This window comes from Callorhinchus milii, unplaced genomic scaffold (genome assembly GCF_018977255.1).
Source record: "Callorhinchus milii isolate IMCB2004 unplaced genomic scaffold, IMCB_Cmil_1.0 Scaffold10, whole genome shotgun sequence".
NCBI classification, from domain to species: Eukaryota; Metazoa; Chordata; class Chondrichthyes; order Chimaeriformes; family Callorhinchidae; genus Callorhinchus; species Callorhinchus milii.
The window spans coordinates 13,937,069-13,959,965 of record NW_024704751.1 but is presented as its reverse complement, the minus strand read 5'-3'; the positions used below and the strand labels follow the sequence as shown (position 1 = coordinate 13,959,965).

The 22,897-nt window shown below is 38.9% G+C and overlaps 1 protein-coding gene across 3 annotated transcripts in view; it reads left to right on the top strand.

The window, feature by feature from the left end:
* Positions 1–16,717, top strand: part of qkia (QKI, KH domain containing, RNA binding a) — a gene marked incomplete at its 5' end in the record, with an annotated part of 33,858 nt that extends 17,141 nt beyond the window's left edge. Inside the window, 5 exon segments of one of the 3 annotated variants that reach the window (XM_042338849.1) lie at positions 2,281–2,368; positions 4,971–5,273; positions 10,083–10,157; positions 11,822–11,940; positions 12,783–16,717. In XM_042338849.1, the coding sequence (XP_042194783.1) occupies positions 2,281–2,368; positions 4,971–5,273; positions 10,083–10,157; positions 11,822–11,940; positions 12,783–12,806 (609 nt within the window). 3 annotated transcript variants of the gene reach the window in all.
* Positions 16,718–22,897: the final 6,180 nt, after the last annotated feature.

Genomic DNA, 22,897 nt, shown 5'->3' with positions numbered 1-22,897 from the left:
ATTGGTTGAAATTGGAACTGGATGAGGCATCGCATATGCATGCATTTCTAATTCTGTTAACATCTTGTGAACAGTTCACTGGGAATGTTGCATTGTTTTGGATAATATAAATGAAACATCATCTGGTTCACAAAGAATAATTGAGTCTCTTGTAATTTCTTTAACCAATTTCCATTTGAGAATGAATGTCCCTTCCTGTTTTCTAACTCGCAGGGCTTGCATTGTCTTAACATGCCTTTACCCATCATTTAGAAAACGTCTCATTTTTGATTCTGGGATTACAGAACCTGATCTATCCCGAGATTAGCCGGGGTGGGTGCTGGTGTGGGGAAGAGAAGAACCAGAGGTTTAATTACTCTGGCTTCTAATTCAGCCATACCTTCCAGGCAACCACCTAAAAACTCTAAATCTCTAAGACCGAATATCTACACTTTTGTCTTGTAGCAAGCTTATCTATTTTTGCCTTGCTTGCATTCCTGATTTATTTAAGCATAATGAACTGTTCTCCTTTAAAAGTAGAAATTTAGGCAGTTTGCTTCTGCCAAGTAGTGATTGGATAGCACCACAAAAGTATGACAAAAATCCTGCACCATCAAGGTAGTGTAACCAGACCCTTCTTAATGATCTTCCAATATGGTTATGGCTCATTTTTTTGTTGCTGCAGTCTTATCACCACATTTCTTTGCATAAAATCTTATATGTGAAACAGCCATTTACTCTACAAAAGGTATTACAATTGTTTACAGCACAGCTGCCTTCAGTTAGTGAAATAGAGCCAAAAGGCTGAATGGCATATCTTCCCCTTGAGTCTGCTTTAACTTTATAACCTACAAATTTATCAAGTGAGGGAAAGCAGCGCCACATGTCTGTGCACAGCATCTGAACTCTTTGAAGATCAGTCAGCCTAGCGACACTAACTCATCCCTGTCACCATAGCTTGTGTAAAAGTACGCTTGATGTGAGAGAGTCTAGTGGGACATGAAAGCAAAACTGATTTTAAATTTAAGCTACTCACTGATACTTAACTGGGGGGAGGGATGCAGCTAATTGGTTAGAGATATTCTAGACTACGTGGAAATTGTTTTATGGCTTCTTGAGTTACTGTCTACAAATTCCAGTTTAATCACTAATTCACTATGTGGCTAAGAATCTATATGTGTACTTTGAGTACCAATGAACAGTCTGAATGGCTTGAAACAGGTTTTGGGTGAGTTTTGCTGACAATTTATATAAATTATCTGGATTCTGGTGTAAGGGACACAATTTCTAAGTTAATAGGTAATAGGGAAATGTAGCTAACAATAAAGAAGGTTCTAAGGAACTTTAAGGTTAGATAGGTTGATAAGGCAGAAAAATGGCAAATTAAATCTAATATAGATAGTTTGAGGCAAAATAAGGTATCTGAGTATTTTTGATACCTAGACTTCTATGTGGATTGACTTCAGATACTCAGTGGTCAACTGTGGTTAATCTTCTTTGACAAACAAATGATTCTTCTGAGGTTTGCAACAGTACCTTTTATCAGTAAACCTTGAAAGGCACAAAAATGAAAATACTTTGGTTAGAATGTTTTGAATCTGGTTTGTGCAGTTCGACGGCAGTGGTTGCTGAGCTTGCTGTGGTGAACCGTTGTGGTGCCTGAGGTGTAGACTGGCAGTAGGTTTAAAAAAAAGTATTGCATAATTGCAACACTAAATGGTTGCAATGATGCAATAGAACTGATATCAAACCACTGATAGCAAGCCTTTTCCTCCCCCACCCCAAAAAAAAATCATTTTGGCTTTTCCCAGTACGATTATTTCTGATGAGTAAACTATGGTGCGTCTTACTGCAACGCCATATTCTGCCTCTTTCAGGGAATGGAATAGATAGATCATTCTGGCGCAGCAGGTAATCCTTTTCTAACAAGGTTGGGATGGAATGGAGGAACTGTTGTACTGTACATGACCTGTGAGTGCTGGCTGTTGATATTAGGAAAGTTCAATTACTTGCATCCCTCAACTAACCGGGCATAAAACCCTCCAGAGTTAACTTGCAGTTGCTTTCTTGTTCGTCCGCAAGTAAATCTCATTATATCGTGGTGCTCCAGCATATCTTTTTGGCTGACTTTAAAAAAAATACAACCTACTCTTGGACAGTTTGATATCACTTTTGCTACCTATTATTGTAATGGACTTTGATATTTGTTGCCTGACCAGAATGCAAAGCTAAAACACTGTAAAGGCAGTTGTTCGCCTGTACAATTTGTGATGCCTCATTGTGCTTTTTTATTCCTTGCAGGCTGAAGGTGAAGACAATTTGAAGAAGATGCAACTGATGGAATTAGCTATTCTTAATGGGACCTACAGAGATGCCAATATCAGACCACGTAAGAGAACATTCGCTACATGTGTTTTTGCCTATTTACTGAATATTATTAGCTGGTTTATTTGATGCAAATGTCTTAGAATGTGCTGTGTGTGGTGCATATAAATTTACATTTATATAGCACCTTTCACATCGGGAGGAAATTATAACATTTGGAAAATACAGGAGGCTAGAAATCTGTTTAGTTGAAATATTTTGGTTTGAATCAACTTAGATTAATGGGATAAAATATGTTCACTTGAACAGCTAGGCTTAATCCAGTTCCAAGCTGGACTTGAATCCATTCCTTGTAACTATATTTACATTTTCCTCTCATCCTCTGCTGATGGTGCTGACTCCTGATGGGATGCATATTAAACGTGCCAGCAGCCCTCTGGTACATTGTCAAAGTAGCCATTTATTTCTATGCAAACCTAGACAGAATGATCAGGTTTATTCAACGTTGGGTAGCGAGGCGGGGAGGAGAGCCTTGCAGCCTTGCTGGATCATGTTCTCGTTCAACATCAAAATTTGTACATTTGGACCATGGTTACTGGGTAGTGATCAGGAGCAGGAATTAATCCTCCGATCGATCAGTACTGCTCTGCAGAAATATTGGAATTTCTTTAAACCTTTTCAGAGGGGTGACAAAAACTCATTTATTTCCTCTGGTCATGCACGAGATGAGTAATTTTGCGACAGTTTCCCCTTTAATCTTTTCATTTGCCTACAAAGTATACAGTCAATTCACTTTACAGTAGTTGTACTTGTGAAGCGCTTTGAGACGTCTCAATGGCGTGATATGGCGTTCTATCAAATGCAAGGATTATTATTTGCTAACTACAGGCCATTTTGCATTGAAGGAGACATCTGAAAGTAAACCAATACAATAAGCTCCTTAGTGTAGCATAGATGAGATTTTTACCAGCCCATTTAATGCAAAAATTCCTAGCACAAGAATGAATTGCCTTTCTATTCTATACAGATATGAAGTTCAATTTTGTTTTAGAATATTCAAAAAAAGGTTGAAATGCTGAAAAGTAGGTCAATATTTTCGGGAACGGTAGTTTTCTGCTAAAACTTGAATTGTAAACTGACCAAATTATCCAGATCTACACCAAGATGTTACACATCTTAGTTTTATGTCTGTTTAAATTTTCACTTGTTGAAATGTAAACATTGTACTAGAAAGCTGTGAGTAAATCTTCTCTTAATGGTTTTGAGCCTCAGTGTGTATTGATTTGAGAGTAATTGGGCAATGTATTTTAACTTGACCAAAATCTTAACAAAGCCAATTTAAACTTGTTTGAGGCACAGATGCTTTGTAACAGCTTGAAATAGTTTTCTTTCAACAAATTCAATTTTATGCTGCTAGCTATCAGTGGGAAGATGCAGAATAGAATACTGTAGTTTTTTTGTAAGTGAAATATCACCGCACCTGACTTTCATCCATCTTTTTAAATGTATTCTTTTGTATTTGAATTCCTTTGGGTGTCTGAGTGCAAACTTCATGGGTTTTTGTTTAAAGAAACGCTTGCATGATTCTGCACAGTATGTATTCAGGCATACTAGCTACATGAATAAGGTGATGCCCGTTGACATCAAAAATATAAACAAACATCCAGTTTTTAACCACAATATTATGAACTTGTACCTTAGAATTGCTATTGCCACACTTTTATTTAAAAAAAATTGTAAAGAAATTCTAACCTTAAAATGTTCACCTATTTGGTGTGGCATATCCATGCTTGAATTAATTACTGGTTGCTAATTAAACATCAATATTTGACATACAAGTTTCAATGGTTGCGTACATTGTTTGAAACCATTTAGGTTACTGCTGTGTTTTGAGAATTGCCATTCAGCAGGTGGCATCACCTTGCATGTATACCAATGAGTGTTCTTTTGAGTACATTATGTAAATTGTATTGCTTATTCAAATGCAGCTGATAAGGTGTTAAGGCTCCAATACTACAACACACAAAAATGCCAATGCCATGGCCTGACCTCAATATGAAATGATGGTGCAATTCATATGCAATTTTTAATCTGATGATTTACCTGTTTTTAACACTTGAATTAAAGACTTGGCTATCCCATTTCCACAACCAGGAAATTGTTGTATATGGCTAAGATGCACAAAGACTAGGGGAAATATTAACTGCAGAATAGTCAAGCTCCCATTGTAATTTATCATGTATGTGTTGCTGATTTAATACCTTTCAGAAGGTATCAGGTTAGAATGCTGTGCTGAATTAGCTGCCAACATGCTCACTGACCAAATAGTTCATGGCATTAACATTTTCATGTTTTGTGTTTGGTTTTAGCTTCTGTTTCACACATGACTTGTTAAATATTGCAGATCTGTCTACTGTTATTTATGCAGTATTTCACTGTTTAGTTGGCACTGTGCAATTTTTCTTTAAATTTTTGCTTGATTTTAAACTGGTAACGGGAAATCAGCTTGCTATTGGGGGTGCTTGTGTGAATTCACGTGATCATTGCATGGACTAATTTCCTGTTTTCCTTCCTTGTCAAACCTTTTTCTTCCTGTAAATCTTGCCCTCCTGTCTCCTGCGCACCTACCTTTCTCCTCCCCTCTTGATCCCTGTTGCTTACTGCAGCTACCCTTGCCTTTTCTTTTGCAGCAACGCCGCAGGGTCCGCGGCTGATCACTGCACCAGGTGCCCCTATGCTTCCTCCAGCAACCTTGCGTGCCTCCACGCCAGCTGGTCCTGCCATAATGAATATAATTAGGCCAATCCAGACAACTGCAGTTATGCCTAATGGAACCCCTCATCCATCTGCCTTAGTACCACCTTCACCAGAGGCTGGTATAATCTACACAGCACCCTATGATTACCCATATGCTCTGGCACCAACTGCATCTCTCCTGGAGTATCCAATGGAAGCTAGTAGTGTTCTAGGTAAGCATGACTTTGAAATGTGGGATGTTAGTTTTTGATATTTCAAGGCTCAAATCTTATTAAGCCTTTGGCCTGAAACTCTTAAATCACTTCTGTTCAATTACAAGTTCTGCAACATCTTTTTTCTCAAAGGAATGTTGGATTGCATTGCTTAAGTATGATTTGCTGGAATTTTCATAGGCTCCAAAAAAACTCAAATGTAGGGCTGAATTTATCCAGAGTCTTTTTCATCTGCATGCCTCCTTACTCTGGGGTTAATACTATATTCAGTGGCCTTTCGTGATTTATTTACAAGTTAAATTTGCACGGAAGGACGCTTGTGACCAGTTTATTTCCTTTATTGACCACTTATAAAATTGGAAGTAAATGTTATTGATCAGTCAGTAAAACAAACTGGACTGTTCATAAAATACAATTCTCTGCATCCATTGGCATTGCATTGCTTTCTTGGGTTACTGTTTAGTATGCCGAATCCCAGTTGCAGTCTAGATATTATGCATTGCCCTTTAACAATAGAATCTGAAGAACTGACAAAATAACCATATGATGTCTTGTACTCTGGCATGCTGCACTGGACTGGTAGGGTTTCCCATACTAGGCACTTGGGGAAGCATTGAGTGAAGTAATGGTGGAGGGAGCAGTGAACTGAGGATTATTAAGGTAATGTGAAATGCCAGCTCACATTTTTTTTAAAAAAGGTACATAATTTTTTTTATCTCTGGCGGTTGTTTAATATGCAGTAACTTTCTTAAATACTTGTTAATTATAAAATTAGAGTTTTATTGTGTTGAGCGAACCCAGGTGATTAAGTGCAAGTTTACTGGTATAACAGCTGGTAGCTATACTGGTTCTAATTTTTCATATTTAGTGGTCCTTCATTAAAATTAAAAAGGCAATGTATCCGTTTGCTTGCTACACAAGCTGCTATTCAAACTATTTAAGTCATGTAGTGCACCCATTGCTATGAGGTTAACTAAACAAAAATGTAATTACTGGTAAAATGTGTTCCAAGAATTAAATTAGTGTTGAACAATAATCTACGGTCAATTCTGTTAAAAGCGAAATAACTAATGCCAATGATTCATTTGAGGCCAGGGATTTTACTTTGGAGTATTCAGTCTTTATTACCAGGAAATATCCATCACAGATATCTAGTGTGAAACAGATATCAGGGATCATTGGGCAGACAGGAGGTCTGTTATCTATACTGCACCTGATGACCATTACTCTTTGTGTAAAGAGAGGATGGTTGCCGGTTTCTTTAAAACTAACTAGTCAATGGAGTGGAGAATTAATTTGCTAATTTCTTCTCCCATGCTCTTGGGAGAAGTTGTTCCAAATTTCAATTTATAAAGCCAGGAATGTAATATTTGGGTGACTGGTGCAAATGATATTTATACCCAAATGAGAATCACCATCTTAAAAATCTAATTTGTTCTTTTGTGTGCATAAAAATGCTTGAATTTTGTTTTGCAAGAGCAATCTGACTCAGCACATTTCCTGCTGACTGGGTCCTTTTATGTTTTTATAGCAGTTTCACTGATCGGAAGCTTCAAAATAGTTTTAGTGAATGCACATGAAGAACTTTAAGCTTCTCGCTCTTGGTTTTCTGTTATGGAAATAATTAGGATAGCATTTTAAAGATTAGAGCTATCAAATGCTGACCTCACTTGGTGGTGGTTTGAAAGAAGTCCATCTTGAAACTAAACTTTAAATAATTTGTTTATTTAAACTCCTGGAATGATTAGAAGCCATGATTGTAACTTAAATCAGATTTGTCTTGTACAGTTTAAAGTCTGCTACCTGATTCCTTCAGGGATTGCACTCTATTGCACTAAATAACATTGCCTTTTTAAACTAGACTTTTAATGTTCTGATCTTTGCTGTGTCCTTGGGATTAGCACCAAGGCAAGCATAGGATAAGAATGAATGAGGATCGCCTTCCTGTGTGTGGTAAGCATGGTTGGGTGGTAGGATATTTGTTTATAGATTGCAACAGAAGATTTTTTTTGCAGTTCTGTGAGAATCAAAGAATGAACACAATGTATTGTCTTTATCTGCTGGATTGTCCATCTAATGATGGGAACCACTGGCTAACTATCTTATCTTGATGGTTTGTTCTTAGGTATGGCTTTTCCAACAAAAGGCTAAGAATGCATGGGACATATTTCTGAATCCTCAGGAAAAAATAACTTCAGAAGAAGTGAAGAGCTTGACCAAGCACATTGAAACACGAGCAGTGTAACGTTGGTTATATTGGGTTCAGGGTGTTCAGTATTTGGCAGGCTTTACCACACCACATATCTAAGACTTAAAGGACATAGTCAGTGATCAAAGTACCCAAAGCACTTTCTATTGTGGTGAGTGTTCCTTAATAGAGATGTTGAAAAATGAACACACTGAAGACCTGATTGGATGAATGCCACATTACATATCGCATCAAACCACTATTTGGAGCAGCAAGATGTGTATGGTGACGATTTTTTAAAAAAGTACCAGAATAAAGGGGTTTATCAGCCTTCCCACAAAGGAAGTGAGATTTCCATCGGTGCAACAGAATCTCATTATATTTCTATACAGTGCCTTTTGAGTCCCTTTGTATTCTTGTTCAGAATTGCTTCTCACAAGGCATTTCTAATGAGTGCTTTTGATTTCTAATTTGACCCCAGGGCTGCATTAGAATTTCGACATGAAAATGGTAAAATTACAAGAATGGGTGGTGTACTGGATTATATCCATTTAGATCCCATCAACTCTTAGAATCTGAACTCCCAAAACAAACAGACATGATGAAAGCTGCTACACTTTTTTGCCTTTGGGGAACCTAATTGATTTTTAAGCATGCAGTTCCTGTCCTATTTCCAATACAAAGTACCCGTATTCAGTTATGCTGAGGATGACAGGTTAACCGATTTGGAGAACGAATTTGTCCTGGTGACTTGTTAATTTTCTTTCAAGCTTGCAGTTCAGATGCATTGCTTTAAGTTCAGAGGAAGCTCTGAGCTGCATTAGCTGCTCTTGATCTGGGCATACAAAGGAATAAAAAAAATCTGGACCTTATTGGAAAGTGGTGCTTTCCTGTAAACATGAGCAAAAATTCTAAACTGTCCAATCTTGGTTCAGGTTTTACTCTTGCAATTGTAGCTTTGATGTAGTGAGTCAGCCTTAGTAGAAGCATTTGTTTATACAAAGACTTTGGTGGATCAGATTAACCTCTAACCTGGTAGTTCAAGAGAAGATCGTTGCTATTAGAGTACAAATGCTTGGTCTAATGCTTGCAGGGTTGTCTGTCTGGATCAATACTTAAGTTAGTATTATCTTCATTCCTGTTAATTGGGTAAAGATCCTTTTCTCCCCCCCCCCCCCCCCAAAGTTTACTGTTTCTTAGTCTTAAGAAAACCAATATAAAACTGGGAATGCTGATCCTGACCCCTTTTCTATTGGTACAATCAAGTGGCAAATGCTGCTCACTCAGTAAATTTCTTTTATCTGGGATAACAGAGCAAGAGGTATCCAAAATCTGATCTTTATCACACGTGCACACTAACCACTGATCAACCCTTGTAACACACTGACACTTGCCAAACTGGCACTCATGATCCAAATCTGCAGTGTTTCAATCTTTGCTTGGTGCAAGGCTCATTGTTTTTTGTACTCTTTTTTTACTAACTGCTTATCAGTGGATGCTGATGGGTTTTACTGTGGTTCCAGATTTCTCTCCTGCACTACATGTAAAATATGCCCACAGTTTTTCTCCTTGAACATTTACTGGTGCTAACTTAATTAACAATGTGCAGTACAGAGTAAAATAAGTGAATAACTATTTGTGGTGCTGGGCTTCCCTAATCTCACGGAACTTGTACTTGGGTTGGGACTAGGACTGCAATAACTAGATTTCACAAAGGATTCAGGACCCAGTTTGCAGAGCTGAGTCCTGTACTCGCCCTGTGTTTGGAAAGAATTTGCAGAATCCCTTTGTCAAATGCGAGCTATATTTATCAGTTGCATGTAAATCATTTGTACCAGAATAGCACACTCCCCGTAAATGCAGTGGTGTTGCAGTCAGGCAAACCACCATTGAACATTAACAGCAGCATATTGCATTACTCTCCTGAGCCTTGTATTAGCCAAAAAAATGCAACTATAAATTTTCTTGTTTTAATTTTTAACCCGGGAGTGTAGATTTTAATTGCAAACTTATTTTGCAGGAGGGAGGTTGGAAAAGGGGATAAATAGAATTTTTTTAATGTCAGTGAAGAATAGAAGCTGAATGGATTTGGGATAATTTTTACTGCTGATTGTTTGAAAAATTGTAAATTGTCCTGTAAATTGGGGTTTAGTTATTTAAATTAAGAGAATGCACACTTGCTGATTGAATCATCTCTTGATCAAATCTTGCATCTTGGAATACTAAAGCTGTAACATGGGAAATGTTGCTTTTCGACAGTGCAGCTCATATTGGTTAAATACCCTGTTTTTTTTTAAAAAAGGAAATAACTGGAGTATGTATAGTGGTAAAAGCACCCTTTATCATATTGCTCAAATATTCAACGTGGGTTGAAAAAGGCATAACTTTTGCTCGGTTAATGTGGCTTCTGCACTTTAAATGAGCCCCAGCACATAATACTGTGAGCTAAGCAGTTAGTAAAGCAATTTATTTGGAAACTACCTAAATTTAAACTGTCTTTTGCATAACTTATCAGTCATTGTGCTTATATGGTGTTAAAGTTGTGTACTTCACCCATTTTGAGTTTCTAATTTTCTTTTTAAGTGAAATTCTAATCCTCTTTGGGCTTGCAATTTAACTAGGTGCGATGGCAACTAAAGTTCGGAGGCATGATTCGCGTGTCCATCCTTACCAAAGGATTGTGACCGCAGACAGAGGTTAGTTTAGTTTTATAGCCAAAATGGCATTTACTTTGTTTGATATGAAAACTGTGGCTTTGTAAGTGCAGGTTGTGCTCTGTGTAATGCATGAAATGACGCACTATAACAACTACTGCTACAAAACTCATAACCAGCGAAGAATACTATTGCACAAATCACTGAATAATAAATGCTTTTGCCATTTCCTAAATATGCTACGGGTAACCTGATCAGTATACACAAGTGAGGACAGGCAAATGGAAATCAGATAACCTTGTATGTAATTGGAATTCTCTGATTTGGATACTTGCTTTGTACTTCCATTTGTCACTATGCAACATTATCATGTACAGTTGGCCACATGCACCGTGCAGGTTTATCTGCAAACACTTGCTGGGTTATGCTCCAGGAGTTCAGTTTTATCAAGCTGCTAAAACGCTTACAGGTATTCATCTCAACTTAATATTGAAACAAAACAGATTTTATTTCCCCTCCTGAAATTCTCGCCTTTTTTTTAAGGGGGAATACAAACCTCTTAATGGCACTATTCTCTGGTGGGAGTATTGCGGATCAGTTGCAATCGCACCCAGGGCAATACCACAATGCTGTTGTAAACAAGTTCAGCAAGGCATCCATCTCATTTAAAATAGTTTGGAGTAAATGCTATTTAAACTTGCTGTAAATTGGGTCTGTCGAGGAAAGATTTGCAATCTTCATCTGGAAATCTGCTTGATACAGCACTGACTGAATCTTAATTCAAACTGTTATAAATTCAGAAACCTGTTTGACTGGTTGTAACCTCAGGTGTTTAAAATTTCATAAATTGCACTACTTTTGTCTCTGTGGAATGTTTTTCAATCCGAGTTAAGTCTTAAAGTAACAGTGGTCCAGATGTCTCAATTTGCCCCGGGTAAATTAAATCATTGACATTTTAACTCTTTGCCAAATTAGATTCTTTTATTATGAAGCTCACCTTCACAACAATGGTGGGGTGTGGGGAGGGAAGGGGACAAATAATTATTTCCTATTTACCGATGGAAAAAAAATCCCTATTTTGAGTAGAAATTGAACTGGAGTTATTGTAAATTGTGTAAAGTCTGTATTCTAAATTCCAGGTTTATGTATCTAATGCACATTTGTAGCTGTATATGTGTCTGCAGTATAATAATGCTTGGGGCAATTAAAAAGTGATTTACTTTATCTGTCTAGTCTTTGGGAATGTGTTTTTTAAACCGTATACAAAATGGGATCAACCTTATCAGCATTGTACTCTGTATTTGAATGCAGTGCTATGTTATTTAAGATTTGTTTACATCTTAGCATCTTGTCATGTACAGTGAAATGACGAGTTGTGTGGAGTTGCTGACAATTTTATTTAGCCTTTTTGCTGGCGTCTGATTAATACTTGGCCTTCTGCCAATTAATCCATGAAGTAGCCAGTTAGCCCTAGAATTGAATGTTGTATTAATGTAGCATCGATACACTACTGTATAATAGCAATAAAAGATTTTTGAAGGCCAAATGTTTTTCTAACACTTTTGATCAAAAGTAAAAATGTAACCTTGCTCTTGCATTTTCCTGCAGTTAAATGCTAATGTTTAATAGCAGTCAACTAATAGGAAAGTATTTTGAACTCTCTTGCTGTTTTTTCCCCCCCTCCTCACCCAAAACTTTTTTTTTAGAGCTTCAGGGCTGGATGAATCCAGTTGTCCTGGGTCCTGGACCCTACAAAAATCTGGCAGGACCACAACCTCCTTTCAAATTTTACGAGGCCAAAGGATCACCATCTCAACAATACTCAGTATGTAATGTTACAGGCTTCTAGTTATTAACCAGAATTGAACACTTGTGTTCCCTGAGACTGTGATACTTATTTACTTTTGACGACGCAGCACGGCATCTAGCTGATGTTGATGCAAGAGACATAATAGACAGGCTTGTGTCTCTTGTGGAAAGAATGTGGGCGGGTGGCTGGGGAGGCTCTCAAAACGGTTATCGAATGTTCAGATTCCTCAAATTCCCAGCATTTCCAAAGGGATTTTGAGTCTCAAGTCATTCCATTTGTATGAAACAACAAAATTACATTTGTATAGTGCCTTTCACGTCGGGAAGACGTCATTATGGTGTTGGTGGCCTTCTGGAAGGGGGAATCACAGGTGTTCTTGGCGAGCACTGAAGAGTGTAATGCTGCATGGAAGGATGTGGTATGAGGCGGGGGCAAGAGCGGATGAAGGGGAATGTCAAAGATAGAGGGTTATGTATAAAGTAAAACCATCTATTTGCATTAGTATTTGCTGTTTGGGTTTCATTGTCAAAAGCTGTGGCCATTAGTGTCTTTTGATGGACCGACCTGTCTTAACGTTATGCTGGTCCTGGACGGGTACTGTATGGAAATTCTTCCCAGCCTTGATATTAACCATTAGTTTTGTGTATATCTGTCCCATTTTGTGGAAGTTTGACATGCATTCATGTTCAGATCATGGCACTTTAGATGTCATGATTGACCACATTCTGTAAATCTTTTATCAATAAAAAATGCTCGTTTTTATTATTTATATGATTAGTTTTCATGATGTCATCCAGTCTTCGCTAGCTGACACTAATATCTTTTTTCTATCTTTTTTTCTTGTTTCTAACTACCAGCTGCCACAGGCAACTAACCCATGACTTTGACCTCTGAACTCTTCGCCCAATGATGACCTGACCATGCCTGCCTGCTGATCAGTTAACTGGTTATCGCCTACGCTTGCCTGTCTCAATGCAGCAAGCTGCGGCACTGTCTGTTCGTCTTGTTACCTAACAGCGTTTTTTAAAAAAAAGTTCCAGCCACCGCTTTTCTGGTTGGGTGAATGTGTGGTGCCAGAACCTGCACTGAATAATACTAAAGCAATAAGTCCAGTTCATCCCTCACCACTGTTCCTCAGTGATCGTCTCTTAAAGATTCTGGCCAATTAATGGTAAGAAAGATCTCATTAACAATACTGACGGGATTGAGCTCTGTACAGGAGGTTGCCAAGGACATTTGTGATGGAAATCTGATTTAATTTACGTTGTAGTTACAAAATCTTTGAATGCATTTGTTATGATACATTATGGATGAACCTTGGGTCAAGTTTATTGGGGAAGAGTTCAACACCATCATTACAAAGTAATATTAACCTCTGTGGTCCGGAACAAAAAGATTTAAACAATCTTGTGTACAGTACCTTAGGTTTTTTTTGTAGGGACAATTTGTGAAATTCATTTCTGACTGTTATTTGAGTTGCATCAGGACAAGAATGCCGTTTAGTATTACTATACACTGAACAAAATTTCTGGGTCATGATAACTGAGAAACATAGAAAAATGAAGCAATGAAAATTGGGGAATGCAACTTGATTTGGGGCGTGGTGAACAGGGGGTTGTATTAAAGCATAGCCTTCCCTCCATGTCTTTCTGTCAGGGAGGCAGGAGTCTGGGATGGTTTCCTGTTCACAGCTGCCGTGGATATATTTCTGTTAATGGACATGCCATTAGGTATGGTAAGTGCCACAGATAAGGGTTCAAGTTAGTTTCCAGCTTAAGACCAGCGATTAAACCCTCACTGCCTCGAAAATGTTTAGGCAAGTTGAGATGTTCTTCAAAATTGGGGGTTGAAACAGTCACTGAATGGAAGTTCAGAGATCTACTGCCAATGTACTAGACCATCCAGATGCACCGAAACATTGATCTTTTCAAACATGTACCTCAAGAGGTCACATATTACTTTTTCACCATTGAAGCATCTCTCGTTACCTAGTAATTTACATATACGCAATAGTTCAAAGGTGCCTGGCATATTTTTCCAAGTTTATTTGTGCTATTTAGTCTGGGCTTCCTACATTTATGTAATATGCTAGTTTGTTTGAGCATCTGAGCTTGATTCACTGAAGAGAACCATCTAAGCACACCTTGACTGAGGTATATTCATAATGTGTCATTGTTCTGGATGCAAAAACGGTCTGTTTAATTTTCTCCTATTCGTAAATACTTCAGAAGGATGTGAAAGCCATGCTTGCCTATTCTATTTGCTATATACATGTTATAAAAGTGTAGATAAGTATAGCGCATTTAAACTACAGAGGAAAACTAGATACTTTTACAGGGTGCTGGTGAAGAAATATATATTTTTGACAACTTAGCTTTTTATACTTACTTGCAGTAACAAATTTTTTCAAAAAACACAAAAAAGAATTGAAAGTGATTCTGGACGGTTGTGTAAGAAACTAAAGACCAAAACAGTATCTAGGGTTTGATGGGGTTGTGGGTGAGGAATGAGCTAAGTATAAAGAAAGATAAAAGTGCCTTATATACACGCCTGGTCATTTTGTAATAGTCAACATATATGGTTTGCTGAATTAATTCTGATGCTTGCCAGCCCATCATCTAAGTGGGGTAAGGACAGAGCATTGGCAAAAAAAAGTGTTCACGAAGGTAGAATAGTATGAGGACAGATGTGTGTAAAGCTTCTAGTAATATTTACACTGTCTGCCCTATCTGAAGAATTCAGTTCATTGGTTCTATGCAACACATATAATATACAAAATGACATTTGTATAGCGCCTTTCACATGAGGAAGATTTTTAAGTAGCTTGTATCTTGTGCCACCATCTGTGTCTTCCTGATTTGTTTCTTATATACCCTTAATTTTTTTTTCTCATAGTGCCATTTTTATTGATAAAAAGTGAAGCCTTTTGAGCAAACAAAAGAATAATGTTTTGTAATGGCCACTTGCGAAATTAAGGCCAGCTTGGCTTGGTTTTCGCTAAATTGATTAATAAGGCAACAGACCAGCTGTTATCACTAAACGACTACAATGCTGCAGTGTTTGGCTTGAGAACAAAAAAAAAGCATCAGAACAATTTGAAATTATGATCTTTTTTTAAAAAAAAAATATTTTTACTTGCTGCCCTTCAGGTTTTTTTTTTGTCGAGCCATTGAGTTTATATATAATTATATATATATACATATACACACTATTCATAAACTCAATGTTTTGTCAGTGTTACTTTGTTGAAAATTCTGAACATTGAAATCGATTCCTTGACAGTATTATTGTACCCTCAGTTACATTCAGAGCATACATATATATATACATATCGCTCTTAAGACACTGCTGTTACAGAATGGTTGGTTGCAAAAGAAATTACATATGCTGTGTACAATATTTTACATATTGCCTACACATGTATGATAATATGATTACCACCGTTGTTACAAGTTTATAATGTATTTTTCTATCTTCATTTTTGTATGTATATTCTATGCCATTTACAACTTGTTTCTGAATTGAGGTCCCTGCAGTTTTGATAGCCAGAAAACATTGCAGATTCAAAATAATATCATTGAGAGTGTTGCCTTTTCTGACTTGTTAACTCATTATCCATTTAATAAGTTTTCTTGTTACAAATGTTTTTACATGCTTGCGTTTTATTTCATGGTGTTGCTGTTTCTATTAACCCTTGCATTTATTTTAATAAACATTATAGTACAAATCTACTAACTGCTGATTAGTCTGTTTTAACCCTTACCGACAAATGGACCACCTGGTTCACTGGTCTTAACACCTATTTTTGAAGAGCGCGCGAATTGCCCTCAAAATAAACCGACCGGTTACACACACACGCACAAAATAAACGCACTGGAAGCTGCTCCAATTATGTGCTGTATTGTCTTGTTGACTGACTTGCACTGCGCTATAAAACAAGCAACAGCTTTTGGTAATGATGTGGACCTTGGAGGATGAGGTGTACCATCCCTTTCAGTGTCGGGAACAACGTAACATTTCTTTTGAGATTCCTGTCCAGTCTTGTCTATTGCCTACCAGCTACAGCACTTTGTCTGTGTACTAATGTCAGACCTGACCTCTCTTCTTTTAACCAATTTAGAAGGTATTTGTTTGCAGAGGCACACGAGCAATGATAAGGGGGAGGGGGGCAGGGGGGAATCAATTGCACTGACTAGTTCAGTGTGTAACCAAGTTTGGTTCTATGGGGGAGGGGGGGGGGGCAGAGAAATTGAGGACTGTTTGCTAATAAACTAATCCTTGGGACTACTCAGTGTGTAATCTGCTGTAAATTAGCTTGTAAAACCCCCGAGTATTTTGTACACACTTTAGCCTGTATTATATTATGTAAGATGGGGTGGAGAGACAAATTCAACACTGAAGATTTCACAGAGTGCATTAAAATGTCTAGAATTTAAAGGAATAGCAGACAGTGTAGTGAGTTTCTGCCTGCAACTTTGATGCATAAAGTGATGTTGTTTGGAAATGTGTATATATTAATTAGTATTTATAGCTAAAATTCAGAATTCACTTGTATGTAACTTCCTACCCAAAGGAGATACTGTATGCGTGCAATAAAATGACTGTTCAAACTGGAATGTCTGTCTACATCAAGTCACCAGCTTAAAACCAATATTTTTTTATGATGCAAATTTTTGGATCATTAGCGGTAGATTAACTAGTTGACTGTACAGGTAACTTGTGTCCTATATTCCAGGACAATGTGGAAATGACTGCTTTTTACACAATGTTGTGCAATAAATATCAAAGGAGATCTCAAAAGTGTATGAGGTATATTTTTAAAAAAAAGTTGCAATTGAATCGTTTTCTGAGGTCCATTAAGTACTGCAATTTTTTTGCAAACAGTCTAAAGGGGACAAGATCAGCTGATTTTTTTTATTTTCTGTAGCTAGTTGCATAGTATTGTAATAAATAAATGACTAAATTTGGAACCTTTTTCACTCAAGTCATCCATTTCTTTCCTAGCCAACCTAAATGTTCCATTCTTGCCCTTTGTGATTACTTGCCCTTGTGAATCCTTCTGCAAAGTGGACTTTCTCATGGCATTTAAGAATCTCTTGTTTAAGGCTCCTGTTTCATTTAACCACAGTTTTCCTCCTCATTGATTACAGTCCTTTGCTCTGTTGCTGGTTATCACTGCACCTGTCAGGAGGGAGATTGCTGAGGTAAGCCAATAAGTCAATGCAAATGTTCAGTAGCATGGAATGGAGGGGATCGAGCAAGCAACGGCACAAATAGAAGCTAGAGTTGTACATTTAAAGACGGGGAATTGCTTCCTCACACATGTGCTGTTATATTGGTCGTCCGGGCTGTCTGTGCACTGTGAAGCTACAATGAGACAACTTCCCATATAAATTGCCGAAGTACTAATTGTTGAACTTATTCTGTGCAAACTACCTTATGCTGTTCATAGATTGCCTTGGATGAGTTACATACTTTGCAAAATACATTGGGCTGTGTTGAGGTCTGAACACTTATCAAATACCACTAAGTATCGTGAGCACTGTCTGCCTCACAGGTAAACCAAGCTTCAAATTGAATGATTCTCACCCCGTCGTTAAACTGAACAGATTTTCAAGCGCAAGTAACTGACCCAGGGTCGGTTTGTTTTCAAGAAAATGATGTCCCGGGTTTGGGGATTTTTAAAAATTTGACATGGCGCCTTATCACGTAAAGACTTTGAAATTTTACTGTAAAGTAGTGTCTTCTATATTTGAAATCAAAAGGTAAGCGGTTTGCAAACAGTAACATCCCATTAATTACAGTAAGGGTTGTCGCAAGCCGGTGACCAATTTGAAAATGACAAGTGTTTCAATTCCACAAACAGATGTTGAATTTTGGCAGAGTTAGGGCTTGAATCCAATCTGTAAACGCGAGTGCAATTGACATCTGCTTACCCTGCTTATCGAGCAAAGTCAAACAACTTCACGATCCTCATAATTGGAACAAGTTGTTAATATTGGTTTTGTGGCAACGAACGGCAATTTATCAGCAAACACTCACTTGGAAACCGGTGGAGAAAGAATAAGATTGAATTGGAGGTGGCGAGAGGCATTCCATGCTTTATAAAGTTTATAAGTTGGACCTCTTCAGCAACATTTGACCTTTTGAGATCTGTAGCCAATCCCGAGGTGCAAATTCAGTGAGTGGTTCAGTATTAGATTGATATGTTTATAGCCCCGATGGAAAGAATGAAATGCAATTTCCCTCCCATGTACCTTTTCATACATAATGAATTATGTGCGTGTTTTGGCAATAACCACCTTCAGTTAAACATTGAATGATCATCTAATTTTCTTTGCATAACTGTTTTGTGGTCTCTATTTCAAGTGGCATCTGATTAGTTCCGTTATATTAACACTACGCACAGTTTTTTTTTCCCCCACCAAAGCATTTACCTGGCTGTCAAACCCGAAGAAACTGTTGTGAGGTGCCTGACGAAATGATGTTGTACACTGGACCATTTATAACTGGTTTCGGAGTTGATGGTCTTTCTTGGGGAAAGGCAGCATCTAATTGTCATGGGGCTCTGTCACCCCTGAGAAACTGTCATCAATGATTTAGACTGGCAGTGGTTAATTTTGCTGTGTGTATGACTCAGATGCTGCCTAATTAGCCTGTGTGTCTGTAAACTGTGATTCTGCCTGAATGCGAACACTCAATGCTGTGTTGAATGCCAATTTAGATCATTGTGTATATGTTGGAGAATTTTGTGCTCATCAAAGTGATGGCTGTGGTAGGCAATAGAATCTTTGGACCCAGTGCCCAATGTGTAGCTCCCAATTCGCAGGTCGTCAACAGTCTAGCTTTTTTGTTACAAAAATCAAAAGCTGCTGAATCCTGGCCCACCTCCATATGCACAAGCAATGACAACTTACTAATAATAATCCTCGCATTTGGTATTGCGCCTATCATGCCTGTAGAGCGCTTCACAGGATATACACTAGAAACCCGGTTTGCGGTCACCTCAGTCATCCAACCACCTCACAATTGCGGGCACATTTTCGGTCTCTTTTCATTGCCGATGTTAAAAGATAGACCGTCTGCTTCAGTAAACGGGCACCTCACTATTCAGGACAACGGTCATTGGTTGCAGCCGCTACAATGCCCTCCCCGTTACAAACTCGGCACGAACACCCCCCCCCTCAGCCACTAACCTGTACAGTACACAGTGCGCTAGGCCTGGGGTTTCTCGCGCTGTTTCCTCGACGCTGCTACTATGGGCTGAGTGGATTCCGGTCGCGCATGCGCAGGGCGGGGGAGTGTTGGGATGGCGGAAGCGGCGAGAGCGGGAAATCGACTTCGGCCGGCCTCCCGCGGCCTAACCTGAGTTGTCCTTCCGTGAGAGAGTGGAGTCGGATCAAAAACAAGTAAGAGCAAAAGTCATAGACGTCAGCAGTGATCTATGGCATTGGCTGAACACAAGTTGGATTCATTCTCAAAATGTAGGCTGACGACATGACAGCTTTTGTATCGAATGTGACGATGCCTTTGTTTTTAATGAGATCGCCATGTATGGTTGTTGAGTGTGTATCGCCCTCGCCCATTACCAATGCCCTTAACATTACATCAGCGACCTGAATCACCCGACCTGTTTCAGTCATCAGGTCACCTCACTAAGTAGGTCGCTTTTGCCCAGTCATTTGAATGACCGGATTAGTGAGGTTCTGTGAAGTGACTTGTTTGGGGTGAACATGATGACCAATTTGCACACTGCAATATCTCACAAAAAGCCAAGACATTGGAATGACTGATTTTGGGGGAATTGTTGACCGAAACACCAGAAGAAACTCCCTCCTCTTTTCGAATAGTGCCATGCTCTGTGACAACGCAACAGCCCCAGCACTGCATTGATTGGACTATGTGTTCAAGTCCTGATGTGGTGTTTTGAACCCACAACCTTCTCACTCGGAGACGAGACTTGAGTCAGGCTGACACACGTGCGACTGAACTTTTTTTTCCCCACCACGAACATTAAATCAAGACTAGCAAGCAGAGCTGGTCCTTCGCAAGGGGGAACAGCGCTGATCTCATTGGGAGAAAGGTTAAAAACCAGGACTAGAGATGAGCCAGTAATGCTCTTGTTCGCAGAGCTGCCCAGGTACTGTATAAGCATTTGGTTAACTTCAATCTCAAATGCTTACTCCCACCCTCCTTCCCCTCATTCCCTCCAGAGCTCTACATTGCACACGATGTACCATTGAGATCCATTTACCCACCCTAACGTGCTTATGGGCTTACTGAAGGCTAGCGTTAACGTGGACTGAAAGGTTCTGTGCAGCACACCATGTGTGACATGGTGGGTTAGATATCACTGCTTCAGAATGTATATTTAATACACAGCAGTTAAATCAGCTTTAATGGCTCATTTCAATTTCGAAGCCCGTTGATCCTGAATAATGGCCAGATGAGCCCCTCGCTATTCCAGTCATTACGCATCTTAACAAATTGCTGCTTCCCTGTGAATGATGCATGAGTATCAAATCAAAAGCTGAGCAAAGGAAGAAGCACGCATGCAATAATCCCAATTATGTACCGCAGCAATTTGCCACCAATATTGCCCCCGCTTTAAGGTCCTGAGAAATTCTGAGGATAAATTGCCGATTTGTCTTTCAGCTTGTTTCTGTTAATTTGCTGAGACAAAAGGTTGAGTTTCTATATCTAAAGTCCAACCCGTACGTAGCTGTACCGGGGAAAAGTGAAGAGTGTTTTGAGGGCAGGTGTTGGGAGAGGTTTTACTCAAAAGGGTTTCAAGGCCACCTTTAAGAAGCTGCTTAACGCTGTCAAAGTTTTATTAATCGTGGCCTGGATCTGACCAGATTCTCTCCCCCAGACCCCACTGTACTCCATGAGCCCATGATGGTGAAAGATGGGGAGGATTAAAATCCGGATGACAACTTTAAAGACTTTTGTGGCGTGTGTGTGTGTGTGTGTGTGTGTGTGCTCTTCTTGAGCAGGGAGGAATTATTACTCCTGGAAAGTGATCCACTAATTGACCAACTGGGTTCCTGCTTGCTTCTCGGTAAACAGAGGTGTGTAGAGTAAGCGAGGCTGCCTCTGGTTTCACCTCACGAGGTGAATCCGCTAATCACTAGGCAGCCTGCACGACATTAAAGGCGCTGTATAAATGTTTATTATTGGTACCAACTGTCCTGTAAGTTAATGAACCTCTGCAAAAAGTGATCAAATCTAAGCGACTGTTGAACCCCACCCCACCCCGGCCGCCCCCACACACCTACACAAAACACGTCTCAGTTTACGGCCATGATCTCTTTGTTGTGGACCTTTTGACTGGATTCAAGGGATTAGTGATTGGTGTCCAGCTTATCTCTGGCCACCAGGAGTGAGAAGACTTCAGTAAGTTCACTCCTCAATCAATATTCCCAAGCGTTCCCAGCTTCTGTGGTTCCCTGGAGCTCAGCATCTAATCTCGTGCATTCATTTTGTTAGCAAAATAATTGTGTGACTATCCCATTCTGCAGCAGTCTGGATACATTTTGCACAGTTTGGGTTTTGAATCTGCAATAATAATAATCCTTGCATTTGATATAGCGCTTTATCACATCACAGACGTCTCTTATGTATAAAGGCAATGGCTGATTGCTGCTGATATGATGACGCTTTTAAACAAAATGTTGACACGCGTTCACTGTGGCTTGAAATGATTCACAGAAACCTAAGCCTCTGAGTATCGCTTGATTTCTCCCCAAAAGTTAATTCTCGGAAGTACTAATTCTACATTAATGAACTGAATTACCCAAACGCGCGCGAGAGAGAAACCTGCAGGAGTGGCAAAATGTAGCCTGCGTCAGCCGATCCGTTCAGAGACTGGACCACTTTGCGAATGAAACCTCTCGAGTCTGAATCCCTGAATCAGAGGCTGGAATTGAGCGCCTCGTATTGTTGCTGTTTTTTTTTTATCCCTACCCTCCTGATCCCAACTCTCAGCTCGGGTCCAAATCCTTGACTGTCCAGCACCTTGGGACATTCTTCCAATGTGAAAGGCGCTGTGTAAATGTAACTTGCTGATGGTTTGCCAGATTGAAACGAACTGCGATGCTGGGGAAGAGATGGCAGCGGTCGGTCGGCTGCTTCCGTTGCAAGCGAGGCTCCAGGAACATCATTTTATTTTTCCTCCCCCGTGTTGTGCGAGTAAATATTTAGCAGTTAGATTGGACATTGCAATGTCAGGTTGGAAGTGGGAGGAGGAATGAGGGAAGAGAGCCAAAGAGTGAGTAATAATTCACTCGAAAAATAAGATATAAAATTTAGAGAGAGGATGCTGTGCATAAAATAACTACATTTAATGGGAATGATGTGTATTGGAATCCCAGTTCTCACCTTAATATTTTTCTAGCTAATGGATGAATGCTTAACTTGAGCAGTATGTGAAGTGAAAAACATCCCCCACATCAACCATGGCTTGCACTGTGATGCTTGTTGAAGCTTATTTTTGTGCGGTTGATTGGATCTAATTTATTTAATTAGCTTTGCTGTGACGAAGCCGCAATAATCAGACTGCCACTGAAGTTTTGAGATAAGGTTTTCAGTTGAAACAAGACAATAGACTTAATCAAGTAAAGTAAATATCAGTTTTTAATTCCGTGTATCCAGACAGTGCAATTATAAATGTTGAAGTAATCGGAGCTTGTTAGTTAAATTTGCTGCCTTATTCCCAGTTAATTTAGCTATTTAATATTAATAGCTTTTAGTTCCAGCAAAGCTTTTATGAATTTAACCCTTCCTTGGACTCTTATCGTTTAGTTTATCGCCTGCAAAAAAATCTTGCATTTTTGCCCTCAAAGTACACTTTGCAATATATTCTGTGAAGCACTTTGAGAAGTCTCGATGACGTGATAAGGCGCTATATCAATTGTAAGGATTATTATTATTATTAAACAACACAATAATCCCTGAAAGGTTTAAAGTGCTT